The sequence below is a fragment of the Vipera ursinii genome, assembly GCF_947247035.1.
Source record: "Vipera ursinii genome assembly, chromosome: Z".
NCBI classification, from domain to species: domain Eukaryota; kingdom Metazoa; phylum Chordata; class Lepidosauria; order Squamata; family Viperidae; genus Vipera; species Vipera ursinii.
The window spans coordinates 119,454,867-119,481,352 of NC_139517.1; the positions used below are offsets into that span (position 1 = coordinate 119,454,867).

At 40.7% G+C, this 26,486-nt stretch overlaps 1 protein-coding gene across 2 annotated transcripts in view; it reads right to left on the reverse strand.

The window, feature by feature from the left end:
• Positions 1–26,486, reverse strand: part of UBE3C (ubiquitin protein ligase E3C) — a 77,341-nt gene that overhangs the window by 30,507 nt on the left and 20,348 nt on the right. The window contains exons 11-17 of one of the 2 annotated variants that reach the window (XM_083376708.1): positions 23,192–23,278; positions 22,070–22,227; positions 20,520–20,707; positions 15,616–15,720; positions 15,344–15,431; positions 10,764–10,861; positions 9,027–9,159 (exon numbers count right to left, since the gene is read on the reverse strand). In XM_083376708.1, coding sequence (XP_083232834.1) covers positions 9,027–9,159; positions 10,764–10,861; positions 15,344–15,431; positions 15,616–15,720; positions 20,520–20,707; positions 22,070–22,227; positions 23,192–23,278 — 857 coding nt within the window. Of the gene's footprint in view, positions 1–9,026; positions 9,160–10,763; positions 10,862–15,343; positions 15,432–15,615; positions 15,721–20,519; positions 20,753–22,069; positions 22,228–23,191; positions 23,279–26,486 lie in introns of both variants that reach the window. The other variant, XM_083376707.1, reaches the window with a different exon arrangement.

Sequence of the window (26,486 nt, forward strand, 5' to 3'; positions counted from 1 at the left end):
TTCTAGCTGAAATCAAAATATACAACCTAGAAAAATTAAATTCATTCCTGAAACATGTATTTGAAACCATATAGTGTAGATTTTTCTGGAGCTCACAGTGGCCCTCCAAATCTATTGGTTAACGTTTCAAGAATCCTAACCATTCCTCAGTTCACTGGGACTAATGAAAGCTTTAGCCTAAATATCTGGTTTCTGTCTATGCTTTACACTAAGAATTTACATGCAGAGGCTACATCAAAGAAGATGACAAAGCAGCTATTATTCAAGGGCTATTCAAAGAGGTCTTGACTTAAATGTATCCGCCTTCTATGTTGATACAGTCATGGCCGAAATTGCTGGTACCCCAGAATTTTTTCCAGAAAATCAAGTATTTCTCACAGAAAAGTATTGCAGGAACACATGTTTTGCTATACACAGGTTTATTCCCTTTGTGTGTATTGGAACACAACAAAAAAGGAAGGAAAAAAAGCAAATTGGACATAATGTCAAACAAAACTCCAAAAATGGGCTGGACAAAATTATTGGCACCCTTTCAAAATTGTGGATAAATAAGATTGTTTCAAGCATGTGATGCTCCTTTAAACTCACCTGGGGCAAGTAAAAGGTGTGGGCAATATAAAAATCACACCTGAAAGCAGATAAAAAGGAGAGAAGTTCACTTAGTCTTTGCATTGTGTGTCTGTGTGTGCCACACGAAGCATGGACAACAGCATGGACACCCCTAAAGACGCCAGGATGCAGCTGACCGTTGGAGATGACGGCGACTAGACAACCGAGGCCATCAACATCTGGCCTCCACCAGCTCCGAACCCCCTGCCCTCCCTCGCCCCACAGGACATGATGGGCCTGGGTGTAAGCCACGGTGGCAGAGTGGCCTGTCCTACACCTGCAGCCCCATAGAGGTGAGAGCTCTATGGGGTATGCTTCACCCAGAGTGGGTCCTGGACCACCCCCAGAAGCAGAATCACAACCCTTCGTGCGAGGATGGGGAGTGGCCTGCTTCTGGGGTTCACCCAACCAAGTGGCAGTGGTTGGATGACGGTCCAGATACCCACCTACCCGACTAGACCCTCCTTCTAATGCTCCACCCAGGGGACCGCCTTCCCAATGCTCCCCAATGCTCCCTATGCTTCTTCAATATTCTAGCATAGATCTACTCGCCCTCAGGAGTTCCCCCCTCTCCTGGGTTCGTCCTGCCTTCAATACATCAAACCTCGATGACGGGCCCGACCATTGGGCCTCTGAGAGATGGCCAGGCAGGGTCAGGGGCCTCCATCACAAGACCAACAAGAGGCCCCTGGTTAAGTTTCTTGTTAAGTTTTTTGTCGGGTTAGGGAGGGGGGCGGGAAAAGAGTATGGCTGCTCGGGGAAGGCAGGCCTTCCGGCTACCATAACGCAGGCCAGGCCTACGACCATTCGCGATGGTGAGAAACGAGGACCAGTCACCGACAATAACCAATGGCGTACTGACGAACATCCTATTCCCAGGATGGTGGGGAACGGCAGAAGGTGCACAAACAGAGGGCCATATCGTCACCGGGAGTGTCATCTCCGCTCTGTACAAGCGGTGAGACGCTCTGACCCTCTGTACTTCCCCGGAGGACCCGGGAGCGAAGGTGTGCAGCCTCCTATGCTAAGGCTGGTCTACCTGAATGCCAGGTCCGTAGCTAACAAGGCACACCTTGTTCGTGACCTAGTGGAGAGCGAGCACGCGGACCTGGCTTGCATCACGGAAACCTGGCTGGGCCCAGAGGGTGGTGTCCCTCTGGTTGACCTCTGCCCGCCAGGTTTCCAGGTGCTGCACCAGCCTCGGACCCATGGGAGGGGCGGGGGAGTGGCAGTTATCATCAGGGAATCCCTTAGCCCGCGAGAGACCACCATCCCTCAGATGGTCGGGTGTGAGTCTCTCCTACTGAGATACGGCCCGGGGGCGCAGTTGGGCCTGCTGCTGGCATACCTACCACCTAATCGTGCAGCGGCAGCCCTGCCCGAGCTACTCGATATCCTCTCAGGGTTGGTGGTTGAATTCCCAAAACTCATGGTCTTGGGCGACTTTAACCTACTGTCCCTGGGAGGATCGTCCGATCTGGCTCGGGAGTTCATGGCTTCCATGGCGGCCATGGACCTGTCGCAAATAATTTCTGGACCGACTCATGAGAGAGGCCACACCCCAGACTTGGTGTTCTTGTCCGGACGGTGGCGCGATGATATCGGTGGGGGTGCCACGACTGTTACGCCCCTGTCATGGACCGATCATCACCTCCTGCGGCTAGACTTCCCCTTTGCCACCCCCCGCCGTGGGTGCGCGGTGCCAACCAGATGGTACCGCCCTAGGCGCCTAATGGACCCTGATAGGTTCCAGGCAGCGCTTGGGGACGCACATGCACTCCCTGCTCACAGCTCGGCGGATGCCTTAGTGGAAGCCTGGGAAAAGGCAGCCACGGAGGCTCTGGACCGAGTTGTACCCTTGCGGCCTCTGACCCGGCGCAGATCCCAGCGAGCCCCATGGTTCACCGCAGAGCTCCGGGAGATGAAGCGTCGGAGACGGGGCCTAGAGAGCCGTTGGAGATCCAGTCGATCCGAATCCGACCGATTGCGATTAAGAATCCTCACCAGGTCTTATCTCGCTGCGATAAGGGTGGCAAAATCCAACTACTTTTCCACCCTCATCGCGTCCGCAGATAATCGCCCGGCTGCCTTGTTCAGGGTGACTCGCTCCCTACTGAACCAAGAGGTGAGGGAGGAACCCTTGCAGGGTCGAGCCGAGGAATTCGGTCAATATCTGCTGGATAAAATTGCTCGGATTCGAACCGGCCTGGACTCCAACTGGGCTGAGCTGGAAGAACAAGGCATGGACAGTCTTGTCGACGTCATCTGGGAGGAATTTGATCCTGTGACTCCTAAGGAAGTGGACAGGATTATGAGGAGGTTGAGCTCCTCCACATGCTTACTGGACCCGTGCCCTTCCTGGCTGGCATATGCAGCTCGAGAGGGGACACGAGGCTGGTTCCTGGCGGTCATCTCCGCTTCTCTGAGTGAGGGTCACTTCCCCACCGCCTTGAAGGAGGCGGTGGTGAGACCTCTCCTCAAGAAGCCCACCTTGGACCCATCCTCTTTGAATAACTTTCGTCCAGTCTCCAATCTTCGCTTCCTTGCGAAGGTTGTTGAGAGCGTGGTGGCGCACCAACTCCCTCAGATCCTGGATGAAGCGGTTTATCTAGACCCGTACCAATCGGGCTTCAGGCCGGGCTACAGCACGGAGACGGCATTGGTCGCTCTGATAAATGATCTCTGGAGAGCCCGGGACAGGGGCCATTCCTCTGTCCTAGTCTTATTAGACCTCTCGGCGGCTTTCGATACCATCGACCATGGTATCTTGCTGCGGCGCCTCAGGGGACTGGGAGTGGGAGGCACGGTTCTGCGTTGGTTCTCCTCCTTTCTCCAGGGTCGCTCGCAGTCGGTGCTGGCAGGGGGACAGAGGTCGACCCCGAGGCCTCTCGCTTGCGGAGTCCCTCAGGGGTCGGTCCTCTCGCCTCTCCTGTTCAACATCTACATGAAACCGCTGGGCGAGATCATTCGCAGCTTTGGAGTAGGGTACCATCAGTATGCTGATGACACCCAGCTTTTCATCTCAACTCCAAACAACATCAGTGATGCCCTCGACGTGATGTCCCGCTGCCTGAAAGCGGTCCGGGAATGGATGGGGAGGAACAGGCTTCAACTGAACCCGGACAAGACTGAATGGCTGTACGTACCGGCAAGCCAGGATACTCAGAACATCCCATCCCTTAACATCGGGGACGAGTTACTACCCCCTGTTGATAGGGCCCGCAACCTGGGTGTCCTCCTAGACTCGCAGCTCTCCCTGGAAGATCACATAGGAGCTGTGACCAAGGGGGCCTTCTCACGGGTTCGACTAGTTCGCCAATTACGGCCTTATCTGGACCTGGATGCCTTACGTACAGTCACCCATGCTCTTGTGACCTCTCGCCTAGACTACTGTAACGCTCTCTACATGGGGCTGCCCTTGAGATCCACTCGGAAGCTTCAACTGGTGCAAAGTGCAGCGGCACGGACACTCTTGGGAGCCTCCCGATACTCCCATATCACATCTCTCCTCCGTGCGCTGCACTGGCTTCCGGTTGCCTTCCGTGTGAAGTTCAAGGTGCTAACAATGACATACAAAGCCCTACATGGCATGGGTCCGGACTACCTACGGGAGCACCTTCTGCCAATGTCAGCACCCCACCGTCCTGTGCGCTCCCACAGAGAGGGCCTCCTCAGGGTGCCACCGCTCAAGAAATGTCGGCTGGTGGCCCCCAGGGGGAGGGCATTCTCAGTGGGTGCGCCAGCCCTCTGGAACAGCTTACCAACCGAAATCCGGATGGCCCCCGACCTCCTCACCTTCCGGCGCGACTTAAAAACTTACCTGTTCCAGCAGTCCGGCCTGGCCTGATAGCTCTAATTGGGGTCCCAGTTTGTTTTTTACTATTGTTTTTTTTTCACTATTGTTCATTCTGTATACCTACCTTATTCTGTACACCTCCCCGAGTCCCTCGGGAGAAGGGCGGTTTATAAAAACAAACAAACAAACAAACAAATAAATAAATAAATAAATAAATAAATAAATAAATAAATAAATAAATAAATAAAGAGAAGAGAACTCTCTGAGGATTTTGAGAACCAAAATTGTGGACAAATATCAACAATCTCAAGGTTACAAGTCCATCTCCAGAGATCTAGATTTGCCTTTGTCCACAGTGCACAACATTACCAAGACGTTTGCAACCCATGGCACCGTAGCGAATCTCCCTGGTCGTGGACAGAAGAGAAAAATTGATGAAAGGTTGCAATGCAGGATAGTCCGGATGGTGGATAAGCAGCCCCAAACAAGTTCCAAATGAATGCAAGCTGTCCTGCAGGCTCAGGGAGAATCAGTGTCAGCGTGAACTATCTGTCGACATTTAAATGAAATGAAACGCTATGGCAGGAGACCCAGGAGGACCCCACTGCTGACACAGAGACATAAAAAAGCAAGATTAGAGTTTGCCAAAATGTACTTGAGTAAGCCAAAATCCTTCTGGGAAAACGTCTTGTGGACAGATGAGACCAAGATAGAGCTTTTTGGTAAAGCACATCATTCTACTGTTTACCGAAAACAAAATGAGGCCTACAAAGAAAAGAACACAGTACCTACAGTGAAATATGGTGGAGGTTCAATGATGTTTTGGGGTTGTTTTGCTGCCTCTGGCACTGGGTGCCTTGAATGTGTGCAAGGCATCATGAAATCTGAGGATTACCAAAGGATTTTGGGTCGCACTGTATAGAGCCCAGTGTCAGAAAGCTGGGTTTGTGTCCGAGATCTTGGGTCTTCCAGCAGGACAATGACCCCAAACATACGTCAAAAAGCACCCAGAAATGGATGGCAAGAAAGCGCTGGAGAGTTCTGAAGTGGCCAGCAATGAGTCCAGATCTGAATCCCATTGAAAACCTGTGGACAGATCTTAAAATTGCTGTTGGGAAAAGGCGCCCTTCCAATAAGAGACCTGGAGCAGTTTGCAAAGGAAGAGTGGTCCAAAATTCTGGGTGAGAGGTGTAAGAAGCTTATTGATGGTTATAGGAAGCAACTGATTTCAGTTATTTTTTCCAAAGGGTGTGCAACCAAATATTAAGTTAAGGGTGCCAATAATTTTGTCCAGCCTGTTTTTGGAGTTTTGTTTGACATTATGTCCAATTTGCTTTTTTTCCTCCCTTTTTTGTTGTGTTCCAATACACACAAAGGGAATAAACCTGTGTATAGCAAAACATGTGTTCCTGCAATACTTTTCCGTGAGAAATACTTGATTTTCTGGAAAAATTTCTGGGGTGCCAACAATTTCAGCCATGACTGTATGTTTTATATTCAGTCCTCTATTTCTATTCGAGCATTCGCATATTTTTGTAAGATAACTGCCCTCTGATCTTTCAAAACATGTGTGCAAGTTTTTATCTATTCAAATGTCTTGATAAAGAAAAATAACACACATTTTGTTACAGAGTTATTTCCGGTTCCCCTTGAAAAATAAGCCAATATTCTAATCTCGATTTCCCCCCCCCCCAATATATCAGAATAATTCATTTGTTCATTAGTAAGTTGTTCCAAAATCTAATCTGTTAAATATCAGAAATACTTCCAGGAGATTCTGGTCCCCCATTCACATTAGTTGAGAATTTACACCCACAGTATATGCAATATTGTAACGGAATAAGAGAATGACCTTAGAAGCTGGAGGAAGAAGAAATTACATCAATCTTGAAAGTTTTAAAGTACAAATTTCCGGTCCTTTCTTTATATTGCCTGATAAATTACAGCAGATAATTTCTAACTTCCTTTTTTCTGCTGTTTCTCACAAATCGTGAGCATTTCTTCCTTACCCCCACCAAATCTTCCAAGGCCATTTTCACATTCCATTACAAATAATGTATTCTAAAGTTCTAAAGAAAACAGTTCAACTGTTGAAATTATTGTAACATTCATGCAACAATTTCCTCTTAATAAATGCTATCTTCTTTAAAAGTTGGCTACCAAAAATATAAGCTCTGACCTTGGCAAGAAATAATTTCTAATTGTATCTTAAGAGTAGCCCAAAATGTTTAGTGTAAATTTGCTCTTTTACTCATAGGAACAGATAAATCATGTCATTTTTTTCTTATACAGATATAAATCAGTCTGTATTTTAATGCATCCCATGGTTTCAAACACACTTTTAATTTCATAACTGACTTCTACAGTTTTCACAAATTTTCTAATTACTTTATTTGGAAAAAATGATAAATGGCATCATATAAGGCAGACAGTGGAAACTATCTGATTAATGAAAAGTAGAAAGCCAGTGAGGTATAGCAGTAAAGCTCTGGGACTCAGGAAATTCCTAACTGTGGGAAATTCTAGTCCAACCCTGTGGAAACACCTAGATTACTTCAGGTTCATCATCATGCTTACTTTGACCAACCCATGTGACAGGGCTGTTGTTGCATGGAAAATATGAGGCTGGAACATTATGCATTTCACCTTGCTCTCCTCTTTGAAAAGGTGGGATGTAATAATTCTAATAAATAAATATTCTGTCCGTTCATATATAATAAACTCCAAAAAGATTAATACACAACATGCTTTTTAATAATCTAATAATGCAGTTATTAATGCTTCCTTGAGTGAGGGGTGCTTCCCTGCCGCCTTGAAAGAGGCGGTGGTAAGGCCCCTCCTCAAGAAACCTGCCTCGGATCCAGCTATTTTAAATAACTTTCGTCCTGTCTCCAACCTTCGCTTTCTTGTGAAGGTTGTTGAGAGTGTGGTGGCACAGCAGCTACCTTTGGTCCTGGAGGAAACTGAGTATCTGGATCCATACCAATCGGGTTTCAGGCCGGGTACAGCACAGAGATGGCATTGGTCGCGCTGGTGGATGATCTCTGGCGGGCCCGAGATAGGGGTTATTCCTCTGTCCTGGTCCTATTAGATCTCTCAGCGGCTTTTGATACCATCGACCATGGTATCTTGCTGCGACGTCTTGAGGGGTTGGGAGTGGGAGGCACCGTTTTACGGTGGTTCTCCTCCTACCTCTCGGGCCGTTCACAGACGGTGTTGGCAGGGGGGCAGAGGTCAGCCCCTAGGCCCCTTAGTTGTGGGGTGCCTCAGGGGTCGGTACTCTCACCCCTCCTGTTCAACATCTATATGAAGCCGCTGGGTGAGATCATCCGTGGTTTCGGGGTGAGGTATCATCAATATGCTGATGATACCCAGCTTTTCATCTCCACCCCGAACCAACCCAGTGATGTCTTCGATGTGATGTCCCGTTGCCTGGAAGCGGTACAGATTTGGATGGGGAAGAACAGGCTCCGGCTCAACCCGGCCAAGACTGAGTGGCTTTACGTACCGGCACCTCGTTTAGTCCAAGAGGTTCCATCTTTGGTTATGGGAGGAGAGGTGTTACCTCCTGTTAATAGGGCACACAATTTAGGCGTCCTCCTGGATTCACGACTCAGTTTTGAAGATCATATTGGACTCGTGGCCAGGGGGGCATTTGCCCAGGTTCGCCTGGTGCGCCAGTTGCGCCCCTATCTGGACCGAGATGCCCTATGTACAGTCACTCACGCACTCGTTACCTCCCGTATAGATTACTGCAATGTTCTCTACATGGGGCTGCCCTTGAAGACCAACCGGAGGCTTCAGCTGGTGCAGAATGCAGCCGCACGGGTAGTGATGGGAGCATCCCGATACTCCCATATTACACCCCTCCTGCTTGAGCTGCATTGGTTATCGGTTGTCCTCCGGGTGAGATTTAAGGTGCTGGTACTTACCTTTAAAGCCCTACATGGCTTAGGCCCGGGATACTTGCAGGACCATCTGCTGCCGGGAATGACTTCCCATCGCCAAGTGCGCTCACACAGAGAGGGTCTCCTCAGGGTGCCGTCGGCTAGACAATGTTGGCTGGCGACCCCCAGGGGGAGGGCCTTCTCTGTGGGAGCGCCAGCCCTATGGAACCAACTCCCCCTTGAGCTTCAGATGGCCCTGGATCTCCGGTCCTTTCGCCACGGCCTCAAAACACTCCTTTTCCATCAGGCTGACCTGGACTGACAGGGATTTTAATTATGTTTTTAATTTTTAACTTAATTTTAATTTTAATTTATTCTACTGGGGCTATTAATTTAATTTCTTTTTAACTTTTGTATTATTGTATTTTATTGTTGTTAGCTGCCCTGAGTCCTTCGGGAGATAGGGCAGCATATAAGTCACAATAATAAATAAATAAATAAATCTAAAAGAAAAATGTTAAAATGCTGCTACAAAATAGTTCCATCATTGTAAACTATGATTTTTTTAAAAAAAAATCTCAAACACACGGCATATTTAAAATTGTACAGCATTTTACAATAAACGAATTAATCTTCTGTCTAATATCCCATGATCTAAGTGTAAGATTTCTATGCCCAATTAATTTTTTATAGTTCCCAAGATAAATCATTTGATCAATTTATAAATACTGTACCATTTTCAGGAGAAAGTTTGTCATATGCATCTTCATAAATATAATTTCTTCTGATGGTAACATTAATTCCATCCAGAAATGGACCTTCTCCTTGTACTTCCTGCTTGTCTGCATAGATCAGTCTTTGAAAGATCTTGTATGGAGTAAGTCATGAAAGGGAAAGTAATTACACTTAAGTATGGATTTTCAGTACAAAATAATTCAGTAGCATTTCAATTTCATTATATAGTGGTAAGATTTTGGAAATTTGTGATGGTAAGATTTTTTTTAAAAAAAACTACCAATAGTATTTTACATGCCTTCATATAGAACAACTTGCACTAAGAAGCTTACCTAGCACATGAACAGAAGCTTAAAGTTACAAGACTCTTGCCACTTCTAATAGTTCCACATGAACTAAGCAACACATTTTCCTTACATTTATCAATGTCCTTTTCAGTAACAGTGATTTATATCTCTCATGAAACTATTTTCCATTTCCCTTATAGTATAAATACATGTTGACAGCAGCACAATTCTTGGAATTCAGTTTGCTAATTAGCTGAAAGCTGTAGCATTAACACAAGTTGTTTATGCTGTTAATTTTTAAATGAAAATGATGAGGAAGACCTGGTTTGTGTGATAATCACTTATGTCTTCAAAAATCTAAAGTACAAAATTTTAAACAATTTATCGGCATAGCATGGATAAAAAAAATCAGTACAAACTATTTTAGAAGCCCAACAAAAGGTAACTAATTCAAAAGATTTGTAGATGAAACTCAACAAATCCATTTCATAGCTGTGGTTGGCCAAGATTCCCTACTTTCTTCTACTGGCTGGTTTTTATCACTTTCCCATTGGCTAACACCATTTTTATCTGCCACCACTGGAAATATTGCAGCCACCACTTTCTACAAACAGTTCCTGCCATGCTAAGGAATGGCAAATGGCTTTTATGGTTTCAGCTCAATTACATGCAAGACAACATATGAATGGGTGCAATGTATATTTATGTTAGAACCTTAATTCTCTATCCAGTCACAAAGGTAGCTTTTATATCAAGATAGATTACACATCACAACAGAGAAATGAAAAAAAAAATTCCACCTGCAATTCGATGCAAGAACTGTAGCTCAAAACATGTGTTTTTTAAAATCTGACCAAGAACTGACAATACAACCAAGTTTCTGTCGTGATGTGCAATCTTTCTTGATCTAAAGGCTACCTTCGTAACTGAATAGAAAACTAAGCTTCTAAAACAAATGTAATTTTTGTACTTTTCAATATCACAGTCACTTTAAGTACAAAAATTATATCAAACCAATTCATGCTGGTTTCAATAGATACAAAAACATTCTAATCTCCTCCAACCATGGAGCTGAGATGCCGAACTTGCAAAATTCAGACCTCACTAAAAGTTCTGCAATTGATCTCTTATGGGCAAGAGACATATGTATTCATTCTTTCACGGCGCACATACCTCAGGACTTAAGAGGTGAGCAAAAATTTGAAATATTTAAAATTTGAAACAATTGCTCTGAATTTGAAATGGACTGACCTGACTACATACAAATAACTTAAAGTTCAGCCAGTAATTTCAGAATGGCAGCACCAGAACAGAAATAAGACCATTTCAAATTCAAAATAGCAAGAAACATTCCCATTCCAAAATGTTATGTACTCCTTTGTCAAGAATATACTTTCAACAATGTTTAAAACTTTGTTAAAAATTACAAGATTTAAAAAAATAAAGTACCTTTACTCTTTCTTCAAAAGGAACCACAAAAGGCAGCTCTGTCAATATTGCAAGCTGTCGCTCCTCCGACACAGAAAGAGGTGCTGGATCCAATCCCACTTTTAAATAAACAAAGAGATCAGAATTTAGCTTTATTGTGTAGTACAATATGCTTTTTTTCGTTCTTCCTCAACTGGTGAGGACCCTATTACGTACAGCAGGAATGGGCAACCTGGAGTTCTCCATATAGTCTGAATTACAGGTTAGTCCTCAACTTACAACCATTTGTTTAGTGATTGGTCAAAGTTACAACAGCACCGAAAAAAGTGATTTATGACCATTTTTGCAAATATTGCAGCACTCCCATGATGTCACATGATCCAAATTTGAATACTTGGCAACTGGTTCATATTTATGACAATTGCAGTATCCTAGGGTCATGTGAACACTTTCTGACAAGCAAAGTCAATGGGAAAGCCAGATCCACTTAACAACCGTGTTCCTAACTTAACAATTGAGTGATTCACTTAACAATTATGAAAGAAAAGTCCTAAAATGGACTTAACTGTCTTGCTTAGCAACAGCAAGAGAAATTTTAGAATTAATTGGGGTCATAAGTCTAGGATTACCTGTACAGATCCCATTAAAGCCATACTAAAAGGTAAAGGTAAAGGTTCCCCTGCACATGCATGCTAGGCGTTTCCAACTCTAGGGGCCGCTGCTCATCTCCGTTTCAAAGCCGAGGAGCCAGCGCTTGTCCAAGGACGTCTCCGTGGTCATGTGGCCGGCATGACTAGCCGCCAAAGGCGCACGGAACGCTGTTATCTTCCCACCGTAGTGGTCCCTATTTTTCTACTTGCATTTTTATGTGCTTTCGAACTGCTAGGTTGGCAGAAGCTGGGACGAGTAACAGGCGCTCACTCTGTTACACGGCATAGTGTAGCCTAAATATTAGAATTCTTTACACAATTTAAATAAAATTGGAGAAAAACTTGAAAGCTGCTTTGTTCAACAAGAGAACCAAGTATCACTTTTTATTTATTAACTAAATATATATGCCAAACAGGTTTCAGAAGTCTATTTGGAGAGTTTTAGCTTATACAGATAAATCTGGCTTTTCTAATTTATTTTACTGTTATTAATGGATTTATACAATTTAGAGGCTGCCCAAAGTCATACAGTTCTGGGCAGCTGAGAGCATTTTTTTTAAAAATCCCATTTATATCCCGCCCTTCTCTGAAGACTCAGGGCGGCTTACAATCTAAAGCACAAATCAATGTGCTTAGCAATTTAAAACAGAAAAGTATAAAATAGAATCAGAGATCATATGTGTTCAGAAGGAAACCACACAATAGAAAATGTTGAAGAGCAGAAACATGACCTTGGGTAAAATATGCAATGACCACTAGTAAATAGGAGCTCAACTTTGGAAAGCAAGAAAGCATGAAGATAAACTGCCTCACTTTGACTCTCTTTGGTTTAAGAGAGGAATGGGGAAATTTGATTGAGTTTCCAAGATTCTATTACTACTATTACTACTGCTAAGCTTGTAAGCCGCCCTGAGTCTTCGGAGAAGGGCGGGATATAAATGGATTAAAATTAAATTAAATTAAATTAAAAAATTAGCATAGTCTTTATAAATAAAGTAGTATTCTGATATTTCTTGTGTATCTGTTTCCTGATCTAGGTTACCCCAAAGGGCCAACAGCCGTTCTCAGAGGATTCTGAGGAGAAACCATTAGTGTCTCTGAGGATACTCTTCCAAAGAGCAATTGCTGCAACAAGGAAGGTAACCTTCTCTTCTTGTTGTCTCTTTCCTATTACAGGTCATTTTACAACCACAAGTAGAACCAGAATTTTCACTGCTAAGCAAGGTAGGTAGTTGTTCAGTGAGTGACACCCAATTTTACAACCTCCTTTGCTATAGTTGTTAAGCAAATCACTGCAGTTGTTAAAGGAATCATGCAGTAATAGTGAATCCAGCTTTCTCTATTGACTTTGCTTGTCAGAGGCTGGCTGGGAAGGTTGGAAAAGGAGATCACATAACCATGGGATGCCAGGATCTTGATTCTATCCCTCTGTTAATGCAGCCTAGCACTGTGTTGGCTTTTTTGGCAGCTGAAGCACACTGCTGGCTCATATTTAAGTGATTGTCCACTAGGACTCCGAGATCCCTCTCACAGTTACTACTATTGAGCAAGGTACCACCTATACTATACCTGTGCATTTGATTTTTCCTGCCTAAATGTAGAACCTTACTTTTTTCACCATTGAATTTCATTTTGTTAGATAGTGCCCAGTGTTCGAATCTGTCCAGATCCTCCTGTATCTTAAGCCTATCTTCTGGAGTATTGGCTATTCCTGCCAGCTTGGTGTCGTCTGCAACTTTGATGAGTTCCCCATCTATCCCCTCATCCAAATCGTTGATGAAGATGTTGAAGAGCACTCGGCCCAGAACAGAGCCCTGGGGCACCCCACTACACACTTCCTTCCATGTAGATGCAGTTCCATTGAGGACCACACGCTGAGTACGGCCTGTCAGCCAGCTACGAATCCATCTGGTGGTGATGCTATCTAACCCACATTTTTCTATCTTATCAAGTAGTAGGTTGTGATCTATTTTATCAAATGCCTTACTGAAATCCAAGTAAATTAAATCTACACCATTCCTCTGGTCCACTAGTATTGTCACTTGGTCAAAGAATGCAATAAGGTTTGTCTGGCACGATCTGTTTTTGACAAACCCATGTTGGCTTTTAGTGATAACTTTGTTCGCATCAAGGTGTTCGCTGATTTGTTGTTTGATTATCTTTTCCAGAATCTTCCCAGGTATTGAGGTCAGGCTGATAGGTCTGTAGTTTCCTGGATCTGTTTTTTTCCCTTTTTTGAAGATGGGAACTACATCAGCTCTCTTCCAGTCCTCTGGTAGTTCCCCAGTGCTCCAGGAACTTTGAAAAATATAGTTCAGTGGTTCTGAGATCACGTCTGCCAGTTCCTTGAGAACCTTGGGGTGTAATCCATCTGGGCCTGGTGATTTGAACTCGTCTAGGCTGGACAGGTGCTCACTTACCATTTTTTTGCCTATCAACTTGTGTTTCTATTCTGTTTTTTATGGCACTGGTTTTGGTAGGTTGGCATGTTTTTTCCCTTTGTGTAAAGACAGATGCAAAAAACGAGTTAAATAGTTCTGGTTTCTCCCTGTTGCTTGTCACCTTCTTGCCACTTTCCCCCACTAATGGACCAATCATTTCCTTAATTTTTTTCTTGTTTTTTATATGTTGAAAGAAGCTTTTTTGTTATTTTTGACTTTGGTCACAAGCCTTAGTTCATTTTGAGCCTTAGCTTCCCTCACTTCATCTTTGCAGGCACGGGCTGTTCGCTGATATTCTGCCTTAGTTATGTGCCCCTCTTTCCACTTCCTATACTTGTCCCTTTTGTCTTTCAGTTTATCAGAGTTCTTTATGCAGCCATGCTGGTTTCCTTTGAAAGCTGTTATTTTTCTTCTTTGTTGGTATTGTGCTAGACTGGGCCTTTATTATCTCACTTTTCAAAATTTCCCAAGCTTCTTGAGTTGTTTTCCCCTTTAGGATTCTCATCTATGGAATTCTTCCCATGGTCTCTCTAAGTTTATTGAAATTAGCTCTTTTAATGTCCAAGACACTAGTTTGGCTGTATTCTATTGCCAAGAAGAATGATTTTGAAATACTATGTTACCTCTCAAAAAAGACTTTCAAGGACTACGTGGGAGAATTATAAATACTCTTGAAAGAGCTGTGTATTATTTGATACTACAATAAGATACAATTTTTAACCTATCAAGTTCTTCGAATCAAATTTCAGGAGAACATTGCCAAATAGCCTGGGGGTTTTTTCCAGAAACAATCTGACATAAGAAATGCTACATCTAACCTTCAAGTTAATTTAATTAGATCAATGTAGAAGAACATCATCACTGCAAAATTAACCTTACAAGAGTGATAACTTCAGTAAATAGCAATTTTTGGTACTTCAACTTTCCAAGCATTTTATAAATTTTCAGCAAACATTTTCAATTAGTCAAGATAGGTAATTGATTATGCTAAGGGTTAAAAGCATTTTGAAAAGAGAAACTGCATGTACAGCAAAGGTAAGCCACTATCTAACTTCAGCAGTTCAATTATTCTAGCCAATTAGTCAATTTTATCCAGACTGCCCCATCAACAGTTATTTATTTGAAGAGAAATATGGGATTGAGTCATCAATACATAAGGCATTTAGAACAAAAGAGCTTGCCATTTAAGTAAATGAGAATACATAAGTAACATGGTCATGTGCAAGTCAGTGACTCTTTCACACTAATTGTGTTTAACTCATGAGGAGTTGTGGAATTAAAACAAATCAAAAGCACAGTTTCACACCTGTTTTAATATAATCATTGTAACTGCATCCTTTTTCATTCTAAGTTCCTTCATGGGTCATTTTTAGAGAAAGATTGGTCTCTTTTGCAGAGAGATACCATTATTTAAATAAAAAATAGAAATGTAGGCAATGTGCAATCAAATCTGATATTGAGAACAGCTGTCTCCCGGACAGGTTAGTTTTAACAACAAATCATTTCTTACCATCCAAAGTTGACTGCAAAGGTCCTATCCTTCCCATTCTCCTCACTCTCCATACATGTCTGGCTGATGGCACATAAAGTTGTGTAACCTAGCAGTACATTAAATATCATGATTAAATGTCTTGGGCTGAAACCTTAAAAGTAAATTATTAGTATGCACATTGATTTTTAAGAAGTTCCTAGATTTAGATGTAAAAACAGCTTAAATATATAAATTTAATATGAAAAAAGCTCTACTCAGTTTTTTTAAATGAAAAGTAATGTCTATATTACCTTATCTGCTCTAATGTTTTCTTGTAATGACAGCCAGTGATCTGGTGGGCAAAAATTCCTTCTTGTATCTCTAGATTTCAGCATTTTCACCAAATTAGTGATTACCTAGATGATTAAAACAGCCATTATGAAGTATTTTTATGCAGCAAGACAGAAAACAAGAATCAATTATAAACAGAATTAGTATTCGTATCAGTATGTTTATATCTAGTACATACATATTAGGTTATGTGTATGTGAGAGAGACTTAACAATCGAATCTCTTGGATTTCAACACCCAGATCCCTAGCCATCGTGGCTGATTCTAGAACACAGACAATAAATCCTCCTCTGCATTTTCGTAGCCTTTAGGTCAAAATCAAATATCTCCCTTAACTAGCCCAGACACTGGACAAATTTTGTGGAAAAAAATATCAACTGTTTTAAATAATTAAAGTAAGTATTGGCAGAGTTAATAATTCATCACCCTCATTTTAGCCAGTCTATCCACTTCAGGATGAAGGCCTCTTCCTCACATTTTCAATATTATGTTTTTAAAAATAACTGAACAAAAATTAAATAGAAACTTAAAATAATCAATCCATTATTAAAATATAACACTGTATTAAGATTATCTATTAAGATGAATGGATTTAAGAATAATTGATTTTGGTGATGGCTTTTAACTGCAAATATTGTTAAAAATTGGTAATTTTATATGCTTCCTTTCCACAAGCTTTAACGTGGCTTCCTCTGCACCTCAGTAAGTAAAAAAAAATCCATAAATATCTAACCTTTCATAAACTTCAATAAACATTAATTAACATTTTGACTGCACTAATCCCATAAAATAATTATATCGGTATGAAGCTTTAAGCATTTGAAGGTAATTAATTTTAAGAAGAATTGAAAAGTAGTTTAAGATTGAGAGTGTCTTTCACTTTTTTTTGTGATAACTAAGTTTCTACACACATTTTGAACAGGAAAAAATAGATCATTGTGAAAGGACTCCCTGGCCGTTATATAACCAATATGCATTCCTTTTTTGTCTACTTACCCAGACAGGATATCTCTGACCTTCTCAAAGATGCTTGTTTTTGTTGAGAGTCACATGAATATTATTGAAAGATGAACAATTGTTTTGTCACAATACAAGCATTAAAGTTTATATGTTTCATTTGTATCTATTCTTCTATATACAGATACTACAGAAATTATTCATGCTATTAAAGAATGTCTTTTGGGACAAACCTTGCAGAGTTCATTTTTTTATAAAAATGCATACAAAGAACTACACACAGACACACTTGTCAATTTTTGTTTTATATTTGCTAACTCTACAACTTGCTTTTTTCCTCTGTACCCTTCATCATTCCACACATGGATTTTTTTTTCCAGATTTGACCAATTATACTTACTGGTAATATTCTAAGTAAAATATAGCTCATCTTGCAGATTTCAACATTGTAAGCTTGCTGGATGCAACCACATAGCACTGTGTTTAGAGCAGAAATTTGGGATTTAAGTTCCCAAAATTCCAAGCCATCATGGGCCAGTATCTTTGGAGGACATCAGCTTGGGAAAAATTGGCATAACACCAGAGCACTTCACATTTCTGTAATATGTAAGCATACTGGGTCCATATTCACAGATTGTAAACTTTACTAGATAACAAATGGATACGTAATTAAAATTGCAATCTTTTATTACTTCTCCATAGTATCTTGCCCTGCTTTTGTACAATATTCAACACAATCAAAACATTATCAGCTACTCTCATTGCTACTAATGTCCATAATGTTCATTGCTGATAAGTGAAATGTCTTGTAAAAATCGGACAAAATGGGTGGGATAGAGGCTATTGTAGACTTGTAGAATGAATAAGCATTCCTTAATTAGCCCATCAGGTTAAGTGCAAGCATTAATGGGTCTTTCCTAAAGTCTAGCTTGACATTTTTCTCCAAACATGGCCAAGAAGAAAGTTCCATTAGCAATATTAATACAAGCTTAGTTGATCATTTTCATTCAATTAACTTCTTTCAATTAAATAGATAGCTTGACAAAAACAGTGATAAAAGACCTAAAGGGACAGCTGATGACTCGAACTGAACATTAGTGTGCAAGAGGTCGCTGGTATTAAACGGACTGTAAATCTAGCATTTAATTTGGAAAATGCATTTCTTCTGCTTCCACTCCTTTAATGAGTAATTTTAGCTGACTGTGAGTGTTTGCTGCAGACATTTCATGGCAAGTCAAGCACTTTTTTATGAAACAGTTTATATCCTGAATTCCTGCCCTATTGCCTTTCATGTATACCATTGGGAGGTTGGAAAAAATTAAACTACATAAACATCTGATGATTATTATAGAAAAGTTTAATTCAAAAATACTCTTGAACTATCTTAGCTGCCATGAATAATGGTAATACCAGCTATTCCAAGAAAATGGTCATACCAGCTGTTCAAACTAGCAGTCAGGAAACAGACACCATAGAGCAAGGGTGTCAAACTGCCGGCCCGCGGGCTGGACATGTCATCCCAAAACCGTGCCCACCCCATTGCTGGCAACGGAGAAGCAGCTCCGATACGTTGCGCGATGTCACGTGATGTCGCACGTTTGACATGTCTGCCACAGAGATTCCAGGAATCCTACTTTATTACTGTAGGCGATGATTACAGAACCAAAAGCCTATCAGAATTTCTCTCTTCCCCAATTTATACCAAATAGAATCAAGCTGGGGTAATTTTCAGGTTCTTTCTCACGCGTTCTCAGGATTGAATTGCCATTCCTCCTCCCTTACTGGTTTATCCATTCCTTCCCCATGGTCTTCTCCATATGGGAAAAATACAAGTAATCTTCTAATATGCAGCTTAGCTTGTTAATTCTGCCTATTGGCTTCCTCAATTTTAGAAGTTCAAAAACGCTCAAACGGCTTACTTGACATTCCAGATCAAATGACTAGTACATTAAATGTAAGAGCTCCCAAAGGATCTCAATGAATTATCCAAAGATCTGAAATATGCTGAGAAAATGCTCATTAAGTATTAGCCAGCTTGGATGAAGGATCACTAGTGTAACCTCACCTGAAGCCATCCTGAGCACATGTACATTTCCCCTTAAATAAAGGGTCTGTGGTAATTTATTTTGGTAAGCTATCCACCTCTGAGGTTTTATCTTGAGAAAAGTATATTCAGATCTAAATATTCCTTATGTATAAACATGTGATAATAAATGCATTGAAATATATTCTGGAAAGACCAAAATCTGCAAAAACATATTGAATACATATCAAATATCAGCTGCTAAATCAGAGCTTAAAGTGATATTTATTTTTATATTAATTCTCTTTTGACATGAAACCTTAAGAAATCTACTCTTGAAAAAAATAGATGTATTTTTACCATAATCTCTTTCAATACCCAATTTCCCAGCCAGCAAGCCTGCTGAGAATTTTGAGAGCTGAAGGCACATACCGTGTTTCCCCAAAAATAAGCCCTATCCCAAAAATAAGTTAAGACCCCACCCACTCCATCCCATTATCTGGTTGCTTGCTGCAGGGGGCCACGTGGTAGTGGCACTGAGTTGAGGCAAGGCAGGTGGGGGGTTGGGTGAAGCTGCCCCACTGCCTGGTACCTACTTATCTCAGGGCCCCGCAACCTGGCTACTTCCCGCTCCATGATCTCACCCCGCTTATTCAATGACCCGGATGCCCACCCACCCACCTCTTCCCTTTCACTCCCCTCCCGAGCCAGATTCCCATACTACGGAGGATGGGCGGGACACACTCAGTCATCTTGCCCAGTCCGCTTCCATTTTGGAGCCAGGGAAGAGTGACAGCAAAAAGCTGTGCCACTGCTGCACAATAGCCACGTATGCTGCTGGAGGGGCTTTCTTCGGTTTTGGCCGCCCCTGCTTCACTCCACAGATCACCTGCCCAGCAGCAGCCGCTGCCTCCTCCTCTACCACCACCAACTCTCCCATGGCTTGTGCCGTGATGGGGCAGTGCAAGCCTTCCCTGCTGCCTCCCTCCACCAGTCCTGGTTTAACTGCTCCGGCCGCCGCTGTTGCTCCCACGGGAGAGAATAGAGAACAGGGAGAGGGAGGGCAGTTTTTGCTGGGAGGCCTGACCAAATTTTTTACATCAGACAAACGCAGGTCTCTGGGGGGGGGGGGGGTTAGGCTAGAGCCCAAAGAGCAACTTAAGGACACATAAAGGCATGTGCTCCCCTGAATGCTAAAATTAAAGGGGTGGTGGTGGTGGAATAGGCCGCCTGAGGAAAGGCAGAGGTGGAAAACTGCTGCATCATCTGTGTCCATTTCTTCGGTCTCTGCTGCCCTTGCCCCACCCACAGATCACTTGCCCACTGGCAGCCACCTCCTCCTCCTCCATCTGCCGCTTCAGTCCAGCACTGCCTTGCACTTCCTGCCCCCATTTGCCGTTTCAATGGCAGCAGCTCTAGAGGCCAGCAGCTCTGCAACCCTGAGCTGGCGGTTTTGGCCTCCTGGCCTCCTTCACGGCTCTGCCCACACAGCCACTGAAGGGGCAGGCAGAGGGGGGCGGCCGACAGTCCCAACACACTGTGCAGTTGGGAGCAAGCTGAGAGACAAATGGGATCGTCTGCCTCCCCTCGTGCTTCTGCCTCCACCTGCCCACTTCACCCAAACATCCCAGCTTGCACGTTTCCCCGAAAATAAGCACTAATGCCTCTTTTGGAGGCCAAAAAAAATATACGACCAGGTCTGATTTTCAGGAAAACACAGCAGAAAGCATTAAGTTGAAGAAAATTATGACAGAATCAGAGTTGAAGACATTGTATAAAACTTTAAATGTTTGCCCACTCTAGATTTGCTATCACCCGTATCTCCATATGAATAAAAAAAGGAAGTTATTCTGATTCTTTCTCTATGAATCACCATTTGTATACCTTAAAGAGCTGAATCCATCGCTTCTGTTCTGTTTGGATGCATTGTTGCATTTCTGTATTTGTAGTGACTCCAATACTTCTAAATGCTGCAATATATTCTTCACGAACCTCTGGCTTAGTTTCTGGATATGCCAATTTAATAATTCCTAAACAAGCATCGCGAAGACAGCGTGATAATGTGACCAGTTCTTCTAACGTAAAAGGCATCATTGATGATTGTCTTTGACCTACAACTAAAGAAAAGACAAAACATGCTTAAGGACATACTGAAGAATTTAGTCTTGTTCTCTTTGGATTCTCAACATAATACTTTAACAGGATTTTTTAGAAGTATAGCTTGCTGATCAATCCACGGTGGTCTGGTTTGCATTGTGTGAATTTATTCATCACAATCATCGAAAAACAAGCCAACCATTTTATGGTTTAGCACTGTGACCAAGCTAATGTTTTAAATAAAAGAGAAAATAATTTGAATTTACAATAATGTGTTTGTTCAGACATGGGATCTATACATTACAGTGAAGAATTAACTACGTTCCCATAAATCAAATACATAGGTATAGGCAAAGATTCTTTCTCAAGTTTTGAATTGCACGATGTTTTGAATTCTCATGATGCCTTGCTATCAACCATCCTACTTGGGTTGGATTAAAGTTGGAGTCCAAATATCTAGAAGATATTTGCTTGCCCCTATACTGTAGAAATAATGAAATCTATGTCTATTCTTCACTCCAGTGTAATGTAATAAACATTGTCTTATTAACAGAGATATTTCAGCAGCAACTTAACTGCATCTCATAATATAGTTAAACCAGATCTATATAACAAGCCTATTTGCAAAATATGGAAGATTCATAACTCTTCTTTATTTTCTGCCTGCCTGGAGACACCAAAAGAAAGACAGCAGCAGAATTTTCTAATTTGCTTAATCCGAGGTACTCTTCTGGTTATAACCATTGCTTAAGAGTTCCAGCAGTTGCACCGTCCCCATGGTCACATGATCACAATTCAGGTGCTCAGTGCCCAGCTCACAATTATGATGTTGCAGTGAGCTGTGTTCACACTGAGTGCAATTTGCAATGTTCCCCAGATTCAACGGGGAAGCCAGCAATAGCCAAACATTGCGATCATGTGAAATCCTCACTTAAAAACTTGCATGGTCCTCTCTTAATGACGGCAACCAAAGCTTTGGGAATTGCCAGCATAAGCAATGTGGTGATGTTGTGACTTGAACTTAACCAAAGACATTCCAGTTCCAATTGCCATTGTAACCTGAGGACTATCTTTAATGGCTCATCTGTTTTGAGGATCTTTTCAAATCTTGTAGTTTACATTATAATCTGTGTCCATTTTCAGATTACAAAATTAAAATACAAAGAGAACAAAGCAATGCTTATAAGGAAACAATAAAATATTAACTAAAAGTGTATATTCAAAAATTTCTTTTAAAAACATTTTTGTTTTCAGAGGAAGCACATCTAATATGAATATATTTATAATGATATAATTATGAGTTCCAAGAGAAAATCTACAGAAGACGATGCCCTTACCTTCTATAGGGTCACCAAAGAATTCATTATCATGGATAGAAATAAGTGAGTGACTAAATAAGGAGCTAAAAAGGTAGAAGAGAGGAATGATCCGACTAGAATCTTCTAACGACATTGGGGAACCACGTGAAATTACTTGAAGGAGCGGCACCATAGACCTTAACAAAAAAACAAAAATTATAACCCTATTATCCACTTAAACCTACGGCTTGGGTGGGAAAAGAAAAAATTAGAAATTATGTCTAACATCCAATTTTTGATTTTTTCCTGAAATATCCTCTTTTAGAAGCCACATGATATTTTCAGAGTGTTTCAAGGCCGTCTGTTTCAAGGCTGTACGAAAATATGTAACATTTACACCTAATGAAATACTGAAAACAAATTCTTAAGAAATAACTATTAACATTGTACAAACCTATCAATATAGTATTTTCTTTAGACAGTTACTACCTGGCAGCATAACTGGGAAAACAAGAGGAAATCTAAGAGTTTATTATTTAACCCCTGCCCTCAGCTACCAGATGAACACAAAAATGTTATTTAGAGGATACAACACCACACAAAATCAAACTATGAATCCAGCATGCGCACACTCGTTTCATCTTCAAGGAAAACTGAGTGCTCACAAGAAGCCACTATAGGTGAGCTTTCACAACCCTCTGTGGAAAGTCGGTGACACTGCTGAAGAAGATTTTGAAATGCAGGCCAATAATATCTCAACAATAAGGATAAAATAAAAGAGCTCCTGCCCCCAAAAAACTGACACCATATTCAAATGGTATATATAAAATAGAAGAGCCATTTTCTCTTTTTTTTCACATGCATAGAAGGAAATGTTCTTATCTTTTTTAATAAGATAAAGTTGAACATTAAAATACAAACTAAAATAAAAGAGGAAAGGGAATAACAAAAAGGAACGTATCTTAAGTTTGTGTAAGTAATCCTGAAAGTTCAAATCTCTTGCACTTTTCTAATGTTTTTTTTATTTGAAATATTCAGTTTTAATAAAAACATTATCAGTAATTTAGCCTTTCAGTGTGAAGTAATTTTGGAACTGTTTGGTCAATACAATACATGCTACTCTATTTGAATATTTTCTATATTTATAAAGTAACTACATACCCAGTAATCATTCGTGTTTTCATTTCTGAGATTAAACACCAAAGATGCCTCAAAAACCTGGCATTAAAAGCTAAACTGTACAAAAGTCTAGAAGGAAAGAGAGAAAGTATAAATTTTACCAAATATCTTTGTTAAACTTTTCTTTCAAAATTTACCCGAAGTTACCACTCTTAGACATTAATATTAATTCATATTCCAGGGTTCTCCCACTAGTTTCTCATATCAATACAGAAAGTCTTTTCTACTAAAGGAAAAGCATTGTACATTCATCATAATAAAAACAGAAATAACTACAATAAACTGTGCCCTTTCATATTTCACAAATCATCAGAATCAATTCAATTTTATATAGGTATATTAACTGTAAAGTTATTTTAAGATGGTATAAAATAATAAAGCCAAAAGTTGGACCAAATTAATATAGAAAAAAATATTTTTATGTTTAATTGTAAATGTATCTTCTGTTTATAATCAGGCTTATAATGACATGTCACTATAAGTATCATACATTTAGTCCTATTACAGTTATTTGAAATTTTGAAATATCCTTATGGAAGAAATTAACTGAGACCATAATGTCAGAAAAGTCACAAACTTTTTCTGAAGTATATGAATGCCTATCTAACATTACATTTATTATTATTTTGAATTTCCTTGCTGTAAAATTACCTTTCTACCCTTATCTCCATCCATTTTTGTACTTTCCCACAATTAAGAAGGCTCTTGGTAGTTAATATGATATAAAGAAATGCAATTTAAAATATTCACGACAGGCATAAAAACAAATATTAATAAAATAAAGATTAAAAAAACCTCAAGAATAAAAGCAGAGGTAGCCCAACCTGGTCACAATCTGGGAGGTGGGCAGTCTGATCTCCACATGGAGACTACTGAAAGAGAACAGCACTTGCATTGAGAAGAAATGTCTCCTGGCCTCAGCAATTTACTTCCCCAAAGAGGAGCAGATTCTCCCTAAGGTAAGGTAAAGGTTCCCCCGCACATGTGTGCTAGTCGTTTCCAACTCTAGGGGCCGGTGCTCATCTCTGTTTCAAAGCCGAAGAGCCAGCGCTTGTCCGAGGACGTCTCCGTGGTCATGTGGCTGGCATGACTAGACGCCAAAGGCGCACGGAACGCTGTTACCTTCCCACCGTAGTGGTCCCTATTTTTCTACTTGCATTTTTACGTGCTTTCGAACTGCTAGGTTGGCAGAAGCTGGGATGAGTAACAGGCGCTCACTCTGTTACACGGCACTCGGGATTCAACCCGCCAAACTGCCGACCTTCTGATCGACAAGCTCAGTGTCCTAACCCACTGAGCCACCGCGTCCCTCATTCTCCCTAGTTCCTACTAAAGGGTCAGGCCAATTCTATTTGGAGCAAGCAGACCTGAATACAGCCAGATGCTAAGCCATAAAGAGCTTTATAGGTCAAATCCAGCGTAAATTGCACCAGGCAGCTAATTGATAGTCAGTGTGTGGTCTAGGTGCAATAAATATTACATCCATTGACAGTAAAAGAAATTTTAAAAATTTACTGCTTTCAAAATAATAATTCTTGCTTTTCACCTTGAAAAGTTATGAAGCATAGCCAGATGATACTGAATTTTCTAATTATTTACTTCTAAAACTGTATATGCCCAATTTTCCTTCCAAAATTCTTAGCATTCATTGCTTATGTAAACATCTTTCTAGTTGAACACATATTACCCTGATCCTCTGAGAACATTTTTACAATGTTTAAGATTCAATTTTTCCATGACTATGTATTTGTAATTAAGAATTTTCTATTTATATACTTGCTTGGTACTTTTGGTTCCAATACTTTTCTTTTGGAATTTCCAATTATTGATAAAACACACAGCATAATTTCATTTTTGTAATTAAACTTACAAAAGGGTATAATACTAAAATGTATTTAGTATTATCTATATTTTATAATTTTTCATTATTGACAATTAATCAAATATTTTGTAACTTCAATAATCTAATATAAATACTATTCATAATCACAAATATCTTACATGGATTAAGTGGAGAGAAAATACATACACAACAGGTTGATTTACTCTGGCAACCAAAGGACATTTCATGAGTTTTGTTTATTATATATATTTTCATTTAAAAATCGAATAACACTGCTTCTTTATATGAAGTAAGCATTTTATGAAAATCCTACAGATTGGCTAATTAGGCACGATGATAGATAGATAGATAGATAGATAGATAGATAGATAGATAGATAGATAGATAGATAGATAGATAGATAGATAGATAATGATTTATGTATGTTTTGCCAAATTGCTATAGGTTTTCTTTCTTTTTTTAAAAAGTGTCAAATTCTTGCTGGTAGAATGGGAGAGATTAAATGACCCATTAAGCTTTATTTAGTCAAGGAATTGCTATAAGTTAATTACTTAAAGGCAAGATTTTCAATTTAGGCTATAAATTGGGTCTGGTTTCCCACCGAGACCATTTAAGTTAATGAAGAGAATACAATACAAAGACAGTTCGTACAGCTGGACAGAGGTCACTACAAGAGGACAGAATATTTTGACACTTCCTTTAAAGTCACAGGTAGAAGGGAACAGATGTGACTGTAATTACATAAGATTTAATAAGCTAGTGAAACCCTTCAGTATACAACTTTAAATGAACATTGCTTGTTTGCTAATGTCCCTCTGGGAACCCTGAACCAATACATGAAATGCACTCTAATTCTTTTTAATATTTCTCTTATTATTTTTTTAAATGTCAAGAGTTACTTCATGATACATTTTTAAATGTGATTGTCGAGGTGAAAAGTTTTACATGAAATACAACTGCTACCCAGAAATACCTTAAAAGTCACCAAACACATGGAAATAGATTGTGTTTCTTTATACTGCACCTACAATGCCAAAATTATCTGCCATTCAATAAGAATTGAAGAATAGCAAGGTATTGCCACTGAATCAGTAAATAAAATGAAATTATTCAGAAGTTGCACAATAATCAAGATGTAAATCTCAACATTAACCCACAGTTAAAGCACACTTTCAATGAATGAGAAGTTGCAGTTAGCCACAGGGGCAGTCTTGAATGCAAACTTGAAATGGATTGCCACTCACTGCAGGAGGCTAAAGTGCCAAGTAGTAATCAAATCAAGAGCTTCAAGGAGGTGTTGCAAGGGGATACTTGAAAAGCAGCATCACACAAACTCTTGTTAGGGCTAAGCCCTTCTTAGGCTTAGATAGTTAACATCACTACCTGAAAGAACAACCCACTGTGATCTGAATCGCAGTTTGTCCTATTTCCTCC